At 34.7% G+C, this 13301-nt stretch overlaps 1 protein-coding gene across 6 annotated transcripts in view; it reads left to right on the top strand.

Annotated features, from left to right (window-relative positions):
- TMEM232 (transmembrane protein 232) overlaps positions 1–13301 on the top strand; it is a 311652-nt gene that overhangs the window by 94300 nt on the left and 204051 nt on the right. For 5 of the 6 annotated variants that reach the window (XM_017959759.3, XM_009208867.4, XM_017959755.3 and 2 more), the window contains one exon: positions 3820–3953. The exons of the other annotated variant lie outside the window; for it this stretch is intronic. In XM_017959759.3, coding sequence (XP_017815248.3) covers positions 3820–3953 — 134 coding nt within the window. The remainder of the gene's footprint in view (positions 1–3819; positions 3954–13301) is intronic. 6 annotated transcript variants of the gene reach the window in all.

Genomic DNA, 13301 nt, shown 5'->3' with positions numbered 1-13301 from the left:
CTCTTTTTAATGTCTTTTTAAGTGAGCCAGACACAGGGTTTCCATTGACTTTGACAAATGGTACACTTAATTAGCTCTTTGGATAGCAGAGCCAGAATGCTGGATTGAGTTTTCCACTCTGTCCTTTGCTCACTAGCAAAGCTGAATTTTCTAAGCAGAGTTGTCACCTGGTAGTAATAATAGTTATTTGGAGAATGTAGATGTAAACCCTGCTACAATGAAGTAGACCTTTTATTAAATAGTTTCATCTGTTCTGAAGAACAAATAGTTCTCTGAAAACTAGCAAACACAGAGTTTACATTCTAGTATGATTAGCAATCTCATTCTCTAACACTTTTTGGTAAGCCAAAGTCATTACCTAATTTTGGGACATTTTGTGTTGTCCTGTAATTGTAAATGGTTACTAGGAATTATTAGACTGAGACATAAATTCCTTAAAATTAGGAGCATTATCCTATGATTCATGTCAAATTACCCAGGTAACACTTCGTATTGGGAGATCCTTTCATGGCAATGTCAACCATCCCCCAAATGACTGAAAACTACATGAAACCCAGAAAGCTGTCCCTGAACAGCCAAAATAGAGCCCATGCTTCAAAGCTCATTTCTGTGATAAAAGAAAGCCTAGTCAGACACTCAGAATTTATGTACTTAAATTTGCATAAAATCTAGGCTGGTGTTGTTAACTGAATTTTCAGCCAACAGTAGATTAACAACACTTTTGTAGGTGGGCTTCTCAAAGTAGGCATTGTTCCAGCTACAAATGACAGCCCAAAGCTGGACAGCAAGGGAGGGAGATGAAAGAACTGTGGAAAGTGGTTATAAAAGCCAAAAAAGAAAGGAAGAAAGGGAAGTAAGGAGGGAGAGAACAAAGAGAGGGAGGGAAGGAGAGAAAGAAGGAAGAAAGAGAGGGGAAAAAAGTTCTCTGGGAGTCATTTAGGGCGGTGCTCAGTGCTTTTCAAACTATCTGTGGTAAAAGATCTCTCCTAATTTATTTTTAAATTTCCAAGCCATCACAGATGGATAATTTTGTAAAATATAATAATAATAATAACAAATTACTGAAAACTAGAATAGAAAAGACGAAAAAGCACAAGCTTTAATTTTAATAGACTGAATATATATATAATTATTTTTCAAATTGTTATGAAAGTTTCTAAATACATATTTTTCATTTTTTGTGCTCTCATTAACAGTTCGCAAATGGCAGTTATCTGCCAACCACACCTTGAGCAGGACTGACTTAGGGTAAAGGCACAGAACTCCAAGAGTAAGCAACATTGCTCACTCTTGGTCTTCTGCACTGTTGATATACATGATGATTGTATTAAATCACATAGTCATCATCATTACATTAATTCATTTAAGTTTGATAAATTTATTTTTTATTTGGAAAAATGTTTCTTGCTGAAGAATGCTCAATGGGCCAGGCGTGGTGGCTCATGACTGTAATCCCAGCACTTTGGGAGGCTGAGGAGGGTGCATCACCTGAGGTCAGGAGTTCAAGACCAGACTGACCAAAATGGCGAAACCCTGTCTGTACTAAAAATATAAAAATTACCTGGGTGTGGTGGCAGGTGCCTGTAATCCCAGCTACTTGGCAGGCTGAGACAGGAGAATTGCTTGAACTGGGGAGGCGGAGGTTGCAGTGAGCCGAGATCACGCCATCGCACTCCAGCCTGGGTGACAGAGCAAGACTGTGTCTCAAAAGAAAAAGAAAGAAAAAAAAAAAAAAAAAGAATGCTTGAAATACATAAAATCCCTGAGACTAAATAATAAGTCCTACTTATCTGGAAAATTCACAGGTATGGCAGGTTCCTTTCCTCTTGATGATGCCAATGTTCTACTGCCAAAGACCACCGGGAACACATCTGCAATTAGGCATATTGGGTTTATTACTTGTTGCAGAGAGAGAGAGAGAGAGAGAGAGAGAGAGAGAGAGAGAGAGAGAAATACATACTACAAGGAACTATGGGATGTCTTAATAAGAGAGTGTTAGAAGGAATCTACTAGAGGATTTGGACTTTACTTGGATGATCTTGGGAAGACTCTAAAGAAGCAAGGGTTCTCTCTAGAGGTCTGATGCTGTCAAAAAGTGGGGGCAATTCTATAAGTAGGTATTTTTTGGGTGGCACAGTGACTTTGTTTATATCTGTGCTTAGAAAAAAACTTGTCCAGTGGCTTTGTTTATTTCTTATGGTCTCAGAGTAATATTGTCTGAAATTGCTATTTTTTGAGTTTATGTCCAATAGGAGATCAAAATCACCTGGCTGTATCAGACTGGCTTGTAATAGTATGTCAAATCAATCCCAGACATGAGAGGATGCTTTTTATTTCTCCGCAATGTGTAAAATTGGCATAAAATAAAATTGAAGATAAAACTCAAATCTTGTTCATTGTCTAAATCCTGATTTTTTTCTTTACCAAATGCTTTCTGAATTTTCTCTGATGATGGTACATAAATACATTAATGCAAGAATGGTTGACCTAATTGAATAGTTTATGTAGTCCTATAATATCTATGATTAAAATAATATTTATTATAAATTAATCATTCAAGTCATTCCAAAGTTTTAAAACATATTTATTTACTTATTTATTCAAAATAAGTTTGCAATCTGAGGATTGTCAGGCATCCAGGCTGAGACAACTAGAGCAATTTGAGAAAAGAATTTCATTTATATGGGTTCCAGTTTTGGGGTAGACCCTACCCATAAAGCAGAAATTGAGTTATATGTGGATTTGCTGAAGTCAGTATGTCTCAGACTAATGCTTTACATTATTTTAGAATAGTGCTTTTGTGTGGTGTATTCTAATACTCTAAACACTGAATTGTTTTCATTTGCTTTTCTGAATTATTGTTCCCCAGAGTCAGTAGCTTTGTACAGATGTTGTCTTCCTCATGCCTTTATCTCCAGAATCTAACAGAATTCCTGACATAAAGTAGATAAATACACAACTATGGGACTTAACTAAATTCTTTATTAGAAACTTAAAATAGCTTAAAATTTATGTATGAACTTCTTGCCTTCTATCTGAAAAGTACTCAACATAAAATTAAATTGTAGTCCTGATGTTGTTTTATATAATATATAAGAATTATGAAGCCCTTTAGATTCTGTTTCATTTTAACATAAAAATCACAAAGTATCAACTAAGTTAACAATTGGAGTACCTATCACAGGATGTGTATTTGAATCTTCACTGTTGGCAAAAATTTAGAGAATGCTGTGTCATCATTTTCTACCAATTACTTTAGTAGACCAATTAAATGTATAAAACTGTTGGGAAGCACTCTAAGAAAAAAACTAAACAACAGCTTATTTGTTATCTGAATTTTTAGACTTTAAGAATAGCTACTTAACAGACATTGACGATGTCTTGCTAGGCATATATTTTGGTCCTTAAAGTAGAAATCCACATTTTAAAACATGATTTGCTGTTAGTGTTTTGTTCAAACTTTCCCCATTCCTTCTTTCTCAAGTGTCAGGGAGAACTAAGTCACATAGAATCTACGAACCACAATTGTGTCTAATAGCCATCTCTTATGGGATCCAGAATTTTTGCCATATTGTAGAGCTGACATCATTGAACACAAGGGACCCATGTGAAAAATACATACGTTAGGTTCAGGTTAACTATATGTACTTCAAAAATATGCTTATGTAAATTGCTCCACTTGGTGAAATATAAAGTGTAAGAGAATATGAATTTTCATTTGTATATTTAAAATTTATTTTCATGTTTGTTCAAGTCAGAGTATTCTTTCTCAGATATATTTTTATATTTTAATTCCTGAAACATTTGCAATTTAATCAGGGAGGATATGAAATTAACCACCTGCTCTGGCACTGTGTTGCTGCTTGGTCTTGTGTTCAGAATAACAGTCCTCAGTTGAATAATGTGCTTGAACATCTCATCTTCCATAAGACACAGCTTCAAAAGAAATGCTGGTAAGAGTGATCCTATAAATCCAAAGTAACTCATGGAGAAATCTTTGTGCTTAAATGTCAAATAACCCTTGTACCTAAATGTTAATCACACCTCAGTTGACTATGAAACAAATTTATAATCTCAGTTCCAAAGGCAAGGGCAATTTACATGTTTAGTATTAATTCATTTCATCAATACATTGTTTCTCTCTTTTTCTGTTTTGCTAGATATGCATGCATGCACTGCATAGTTTTTTTTTTTTATTAAATGCAGTTTTTATTGACAAGAAATTTATTCCTGCCTTGAAAACAGCCTTTATATTCCAAGTTGTTAAACAGAAGCAGTGAAGTACAATATACTGTTGGAGAAAATATACTGATACTGTATTTCTTTATGCCTTACTTATAATGTATAACAAAAATGAATCTTTTTTTTTCTTTGAGACGGAGTCTCGCTTTGTCACCCAGGCTGGAGTGCAGTGGCGCGATCTCGGCTCACTGCAAGCTCCGCCTCCCGGGTTCCCGCCATTCTCCTGCCTGCCTCAGCCTCCCGAGTAGCTGGGACTACAGGCGCCCGCCACCACGCCTGGCTAAATTTTTTGTATTTTTAGTAGAGACGGGGTTTCACTGGGTTAGCCAGGATGGTCTCGATCTCCTGACCTCGTGATCCGCCCGTCTCAGCCTCCCAAAGTGCTGGGATTACAGGCTTGAGCCACCGCGCCCGGCCAAAAATGAATCTTAAAAAAAAGTTTTTTTTGGTCTCACTCTATCACCCAGGCTGGAATGCAGTGCGGCAGTGCCGCGATCTCGGCTTACTGCAACCTCCATCCCTGGGGCTCAAGTGATCCTCCCAGCTCAGCCTCCCAAGTAGGTGGGACCACAGGCATACACCACCATGCTGGCTATTTTTGTAGGGTTTTTTTTCTTTCTTTCTTTCTTTTTATTTTTTAGTAGAGACAGGGTCTTGCCATGTTGCCTAGCCTGGTCTCTGGTCTCCAACTTCTGACTTCAAGTGACCTGCCTACCTCAGCCTCCCAAAGTTCTGGGATTACAGGTGTGAGCCACTGCACCCAGCTAAAAATAAATCTTGACTGACAAATACTAGTTTTCTCCTATACATATGTTAATTTAAGATGAGAAAAAGAAGAGTCATAGTTTTGGCATGAGTTCAGTGTAGGAAAGATTTTTTAAATTGACAATAATTTTATATATTTATGAGGTAAATGATATGTTAGGATATATGTGTATCTTATGGAATGAGTAAGTCAAGCTTATTAACATATCCATCACCTCACATCCTTATCAATTTTTGGTTGTAAGAACAATTAAAATTTACTCTATTAGCATTTTTGAATTATACTTTTTTTATCATAGTCACAATGCTGTGCAATAGATCACTAGAACTCATTCCTCCTGTCTAACTGAAACTTTTCACTCTTTGACTGACATCTCCTCTTTTCCCCATCTTCCTTACACTCCATCCCAAGCCTTACACCATTCTACTATCTAGTTCTACAAGTTCAGCTTTTATAGATTCCACATGCAAGTGAGATTTTGCAGTATTTATCTTTCTGTACAATGCTTATTTCATTTAGCATAATGCCTCAATGTCCATTCATGTTTTTATAAATGACAGAACTTTCTTCTTTTTAAAGACTGGATAGTATTCCATTGTGTATATATACCATACTTTATTTATTCATCAGTCAGCGGACACGTAGGTTGATTACATATCTTGGCTATTGTGAATAATGATGCAATGAACATAGTTCAGTTATCTCTTCAACATACTGAGTTCACTTTTTTGGGATATATATGTAGAAGTGAGATTGTTAGATCATATGGTAGTTCTATTTTCAATTTTTGAGGAATCTCCATGCTGTTATTACATCAATAATGTAAAAGGATTCCCTTTACTGAACATCCTCATCAACATCTGTTATCTTTCATCTTTTTGATAATAGCCATTCTAACAGGTGCGAGGTGATATGTCGTTGTGGTTTTACTTTGCATTTCCCTTATGATTAGTGATGTTGAGCACATTTTCATATATCTGTTTGGCCATTAGTATGCCTTCTTTTGAGAAATGTCTGTTCAGGTCCTTTACCCATTTTTTTCATTGGGCTGTTTGTTTTCTTGTTATTAAGTTGTTTCAGTTTCTTCTATATTTTATATATTAATCCTTTACCAAATGTATAGTTTGCACATATTTTCTTTAAATATGTGGATTAAAAATGTATGGTTTGTACATATTTTCTTTAAATATGTGGGTTGTCTCTTTATTTTGTTAATATTTCATTTTGTAATTAAAGTAGACTTTAATCCATTTTGAGTTATCTTTACTATATTGTGTGAGAGAAGGGGCTAATTTAATTCTGCTTGTGGATGTTCAGTTCTCCCAAAACCATGTATTGAAGAGATTATTTTTTCCCTATTGTGTATTCTTGGTAACTATCAAAAATCAATTGACCATAAATGCATGAATTTACTTCTGGTCTTTCTATTCTGTCACTTTGACAAATGTGTCTGTATGCTATTGCCATGCTGTTTTGATTACTATAGCTTTGTAATACACTTTAAAATCCGGTAGTGTGATGTTTCCAGCTTTTTTTCTTTTTGCTCAGGATTGCTTTGGATATTCAACGAATTTTGTGGTTTCATACAAATTTAATTTTTTTTTCTGTTTCTGTGAATAATAACATTAAAATTTTGATATGAACTGCATTGAATCTGTAAATCACTTTGGGTAGTACGGACATTTTATCAACATTAATTTTTCCAATCCATGAACATGAAATATCTTCCCATTTAATTGCTTAGGCTTTAATTTTTTCATCAATATTTTAGATTTTTCAGTGTACAGATTTTTTACTTCCTTGGCTCAATTTATTCCTAAGTATGTTATTTTTTGCTATTGTAAATGAGACTGTTTTCATAATATCTTCTTCAGATATTCTGTCATTAGTATATAGCAGTGCTATTGATTTTAATATGTTGATTTTATCACCTGCAAATTTCAATTTTACTGAATTCATTTAACGTTCTAACAGTCTTTTAGGTTGCTTTTGTAGACATTTTAGGGTTTTCTATGTATAAGATCATTTGGTCAGCAAACAAAGACAGTTTTACTTTTTCCTTTCCTGTTTGGATGACTTTTTTTTCTTTTTCTTGCCTAATTGCTCTGGCTAGGACTTTTAGTATTATGTTACATAGAAGTGGTGAGAGTGAGCATTCTTGTCTTGTTCCTGATTTTAGAGAGACACTCTCAACTTTTCACCATTGAGGATAATGTTAGTTGCAGGCTTGCAATATATGACCTTTATTGTGTTGAGGAGTATTTCTGGGGAAATTGATCAGAGGGCACTCCTTTCCAATATTTAAAGAGGATCACAGTTTTGAATTATTTTTCAATGAATATATAAATAGTAATAACTTGTAATACCATACCAAGTTGAAAATGCAATTGCCATATATATTTATTTAATTAGTTCCTGGTTTTCAGCATCTGGCAGCCCATTCTACACCAAAGGCCTTTGTATATGTAAATTCTAAGTCCCTCAGAATCAACTGCAGACCCTTCTAAAAGTCTGGAACATTCTTTATGAACAAAAGTTATTTTCCCACTTGTATTTGGAAGTTTGTGGGATTCCAGATTAAGTAAAGATTTTTGGAGAATGGCTTAAAGTTTACCTAATTTCCTTAAAAATACTTTAGATTAGAGTTCATCAATAATTTGTTCTGTCTCATAGTGTGATGGGAGACACCTAATGAGTATTGCAGTTTGACAAAGATTGCAATTTTTTTACATTTTAAAAATAAAGAATAGTATTTATAAATATGAAACTAAAATGCAAACAGATTATATTTACTACAAATAGCACTTAATATAATTTTACTTAATATATTTTAATACAGAATTCCTAAAAACAACAAAATTTAGAGGTTCTCATTGGTGCCAGTTAGGTTATTCTGGAAGTTTTGGTGATTCTTTCAGACCCTTTTTAATGATAGAAAGTAAGTTGTAGGAGATTCAAATATTTAATTTGGTTTTCAAAATGACAAACGACTAGAACTAATTAAGCTCTTGGAAAACTCTAACTGTATTTACAACACAACTAAAATTGCATTTTAACATCTAAAAATAAATGTTATGTGACTTTGTCAAATTTATTTAAAAAGTACTCTAATAATTACCAGATAAACAAGTTTAAATGATTGCCAAAACAGTAAATGTAGCTGATTACGAATATTGAATGGTGGAATTCAATTCTTTCTTTAACCGATTTTTAGATTTTGCTATATTGCATCCACATCTATTTAATTTAACTTGCTAATGATTTGTGTTTAAGGTTGCAAACACTGATGAACCAGTTTTTAAAAAAATACTTAGTATTTTATAAATGTAGGGCATTCGAGACAATACAAAACTATTTTTATTTTAAAAATAAAGAAACTGAGGCCAAATTTATTAGGCTTATTGATGAGTGGAACCAGATTTTAAGAGTTTTGATATAGCACTCTCTCCAGTGTATCATTCAACTGTCATGCTAGTTGCATTGTTGAGCAGATAACTGCTTTGAGACAGCCTGTTACTGAATCCCGACTTTTCTTTTTCTGAGAGAATATTTTGGAAATTATCAAGTGAAGAAGGGGATAGCAGTGTTTAGACAATGCTCAGTTAACAGAGGAATAAAGTGAAAAACACAATGACTGCTCATAACAGAAAGGAAAACAATAATTGCTTAAAACAGTACTACCAAATGATTTTGATTCTATTTTTTATATTTATTATTTTTTTTATTTTAAGGAAAAGATTTAAACTTTTTAAAAAAAATTAGTTGGCTCTAGCAAACAAAAACTATTGACATTAAAAGAATAATTTGTGTTTTTAGGTTAGCAATTTGACTAACTATTCTGTTAATTGTAACATTATAACAAATATTTTAAAATCAACTTTTCTCCTTACACAATATTTATTTATATAAAGGCCTATATAGGTGTGAAGAGGCCATTACTCCACATAAACAATACACACTGTAATGTAATTACCAAAATAAAACCAGAAATGATTTTATATTTCTAGAGAATCTTTAATATTGGTCTCATATACTCCTAAGATACCACTGGGTACATGCAAAAAATTAAGAAAATGAACTGCATGCATTTAGAATGAAAAAGAAATATCGAGGCACCAGGCCCTGATGATACATTAAGACTTCATCAGGATTTGCTGGACCAAATAGTCTTAAAATTGTGACACTTGGTGGAAGACACCTCTGGTTTAACACCTAAAATTCAATGCCAGTGACCATTAGCAGCAGTAACCTGAGCAATTTCATTTGCTGTACATCTCAGGAAAGTAACATAATGTTGAACAAATGTTCTGAGATTTAGAAAGCAAAGAGACCATTCAACTGAAGTATCTGAAGAAATTTTATTTATAGTGGCAAAAATTGCTTGTGCTTGTGCCCATGAAAGTGAAATATACTCATCTGCCCATTTCTGATGCTATTGGTCAGTAGATAATTCATCATGTATCTACCTGCGTGACTTCTTATAACCCCTTTTATAAAGATCCTACAATACAAAAAGAAACAAATAGAAGCAAATGGTTTCAGCTGAGCCTGGAAAAGAACAGGTTCAGGATCCACAAAAGGACTCAAGGAAGGCAATCACAGAATTAGAGCAGCCTCGCTGGGGGACAGGGAAAATCTGGGGAAAGAAGACACTGAAAACAATAAATTATAAACCCGATGAAGTAAAGAAAAAGAGACTGCAGGAACCCCCTCCCAGCTGCCATGCATTGGCCTTTATCTGCCCATAGCTGGAGATAAGCAGCTTGCTGGAAGGCAGATTTCCATTTAATGCAGTTAAATTTTATATGATGCTTCATACTCTCAATGCTCCACCCTGTGGTTTGGCCTTTTATAAACGGCACCATTTGCTCTGGGGAGATAGCTCAAGTCAACGCAAAAGGCTTTCTAATCTAACATGAAAATAATGAATTGTGTTTATAATTGAATTATTAGCCAATGAAGACTGCTGAGAAAGGCAGTATGGCATTTAATTCAAGCAGTATGACATAAAACTGTATCTTCCAACACAAAATAACTGATTTAATGTGCTCCATAAGTGTATTCCAAAAAAAGCTTGACAATTTAAAACTGTCTTGAACATGGCAAGCGTTTTCCAGACATACAGTGTTTATGTTTGCATTGAAATGAATGAAACAAGGAATTCACTGCTTTGTATGGGTGGCAAGGCACTTCCTTTTCAGTTAGATCACTGATATCCACATTATTTATATCCTTGATCCTACTAATTATAATGTCCATGTGATGGTCTAACCTAGACCATTCAAACAAAAGTTTGCATCAATACTCCTTCATGTCTTGTGAACTGAAATGTCAATGTAGATTCTCGTTGTTCGTTTATTTCCTTGATGCTTCTTGATTCATTTCTTGGATTTCTTATTGATCCTTTGATCCCTGGAGCCAATTATAACTTAGTCTGTATCAGGTAAATACCCACTATACCCACTATATATGCTGCTACATTATTGTACAGCAAAAAAGCAATGCAACCTGAAACCAGAAGATGTGAATTTTAGTCTTGTCTTTTGCTTCCTGTGTAATTTTGAATGTCGCTTCACCCCTGTGAACCCCAGGGTCTGTTTAGCAGTTGTATCGAGATAACAGCCACCTCAAAGAGCTTTTGAAAGATTTAAATGAGATAAGTAATATGAAAAACACCTATTAGACTGTAGTTCTTCCCTTCCATGTCCTGCCAGTTCATATTTGAACTAGTTTTTCCCCCAGTCAGGCTCCTACCTCCTGAATTTTTACCTCAGTACACATCGTCATGCCCTTTCCTCCAGCTAACCAAATCAGACATCTTATCTTCTCCATCTCACTTTCTCCATCCAGTTCAGGATCTGACAGTGTTGTACGTACATTAACTACACTTCAAAACTGTTCCTCTGCTCTCTGTTCCCACTGTCATGACCTTGGTTTGGGCTCTTACTGTCTCTTGACTATTGTAGCTTTTTAACTTGTCTCCTTGCCTTACGTTCTTCCCCTCAACAATCTGTCATATACTATGCTGCCAGGGCTATAGCATAACTGTGACTACAATACTCTCCAGCTTAAAATTATTTAATAAGAAATATTTTACGTGATAACAGAGGCTGCAACCCCAATCAGTGTCTCATAAATTGCCATTATGTTGAAAAAAATTAAAACAAAAATGATGACTGAAAGGTTCTGCTAGTAGGATTAATTACCACCAACCAATCAATAGCCAGAAAAGCCTGATGGGTCTGGGTGGAGGGAAACAATTAGCGCTCCACCTCTGCCTTCTCTGATGAGAGGGCAGTCATTACTTGTCTGAGGCTCCATCCCTTCACTCCCACACCAGCTTCCCTGGAACTCAAAGAATGAAGTCCTGTAAGCAGGAGAAAAATCCTTTTAACAGACAGGCTAAAGCCTACATTTTTGTCATCCATCTTTTCTGAGTAAAAAAATCAGGCAATGGCAAAGTAAATTTATTCGTAAACTAGTTTCCCTAAGTAGTAAAAATCAAGAATGAAGTGCTGACTGCCCTCTTCTCCATGTGCAGTAAAGACCAAGACAAATTTATTTACATTAATTCTCCCCTTCCTAGTCTGTTAATATAATCTTGAGTTCTGATAACATTATAGTTAACTAATTATTTTTAATGTTCTGTCTGCTCCTTAAAGAATGATTTATATATCTGCATTTAATTATTTGGTCATATTTATAAAATTATTTTTCTTTATTAAAACTTACCTATTTTTCTTCTACTCACCTGCAGCCATTTCACACTAGGATTTTCCTTTCTTAAACTGTTCAATACTATTCATTTCTTTCTTAGCTTGAATAAATTTCTAAATATGTTTTTTGATTGCTTATTATATTAGGTAAGGCCATGATTATATACAAACCTTGACTAGCTATAACATTTATCACCATTTATTTTTTCCCTAAAAAGTATGATGTACATTTTGTCTGGTAGTAGACTTCTATGATTACAGTGTTTATTTTTTGTTTGATTCCTCCTTCAAATCTCTAAGTGTTGCTATGCTGTTTCCTAACACAATTATGATGAGATATTCAAAGTCATCAGTCCTCTTTTTTTTAATCTGTTTAATTTTCAGTCCAGAATTTTTTAGGAACCTCTTTGTGATTTAGTACGCAGGAGTTAACTGGCACCATTTCTTGTCCAAGTTAGGAGCCTATTGAGGCAAATCCTGTGCTTTACCTAGAGAGAAACTTCACTTTGAGAAGCTGTGCACAAATACTATGGCTGCTGGTCTACATTTTTTCAAGGTGTTGTATTGACTACTTATAGTTCATATGTGTTCCCAACTTCTGCCTATCTGATGCTTAGGGTTTTTTTATTTATTTATTTTTATTTTATTTTATTTATTTATTTTTTCTTTTTTTTATTTATTTTTTTTTAAATTATACTGTAAGTTGTAGGGTACATGTGCATAACGTGCAGGTTTGTTACATATGTATACTTGTGCCTTGTTGGTGTGCTGCACCCATCAACTCGTCATTTACATCAGGTATAACTCCCAATGCAATCCCTCCCCCCTCCCCCCTCCCCATGATAGGCCCCAGTGTGTGATGTTCCCCTTCCTGAGTCCAAGTGATCTCATTGTTCAGTTCCCACCTATGAGTGAGAACATGCGGTGTTTGGTTTTCTGTTCTTGTGATAGTTTGCTAAGAATGATGGCTTCCAGCTGCATCCATGTCCCTACAAAGGACACAAACTCATCCTTTTTTATGGCTGCATAGTATTCCATGGTGTATATGTGCCACATTTTCTTAATCCAATCTGTCACTGATGGACATTTGGGTTGATTCCAAGTCTTTGCTATTGTGAATAGTGCTGCAATAAACATACGTGTGCATGTGTCTTTATAGCAGCATAATTTATAATCCTTTGGGTATATACCCAGTAATGGGATGGCTGGGTCATATGGTACATCTAGTTCTAGATCCTTGAGGAATCGCCATACTGTTTTCCATAATGGTTGAACTAGTTTACAATCCCACCAACAGTGTAAAAGTGTTCCTATTTCTCCACATCCTCTCCAGCACCTGTTGTTTCCTGACTTTTGAATGATCGCCATTCTAACTGGTGTGAGATGGTATCTCATTGTGGTTTTGATTTGCATTTCTCTGATGGCCAGTGATGATGAGCATTTTTTCATGTGTTTGTTGGCTGTATGAATGTCTTCTTTTGAGAAATGTCTATTCATATCCTTTGCCCACTTTTTGATGGGGTTGTTTGTTTTTTTTCTTGTAAATTTGTTTGAGTTCTTTGTAGGTTCTGGATATT

This window comes from Papio anubis, chromosome 5, assembly GCF_008728515.1.
Source record: "Papio anubis isolate 15944 chromosome 5, Panubis1.0, whole genome shotgun sequence".
NCBI lineage: Eukaryota > Metazoa > Chordata > Mammalia > Primates > Cercopithecidae > Papio > Papio anubis.
This window is presented reverse-complemented; position numbering and strand designations above follow the sequence as displayed.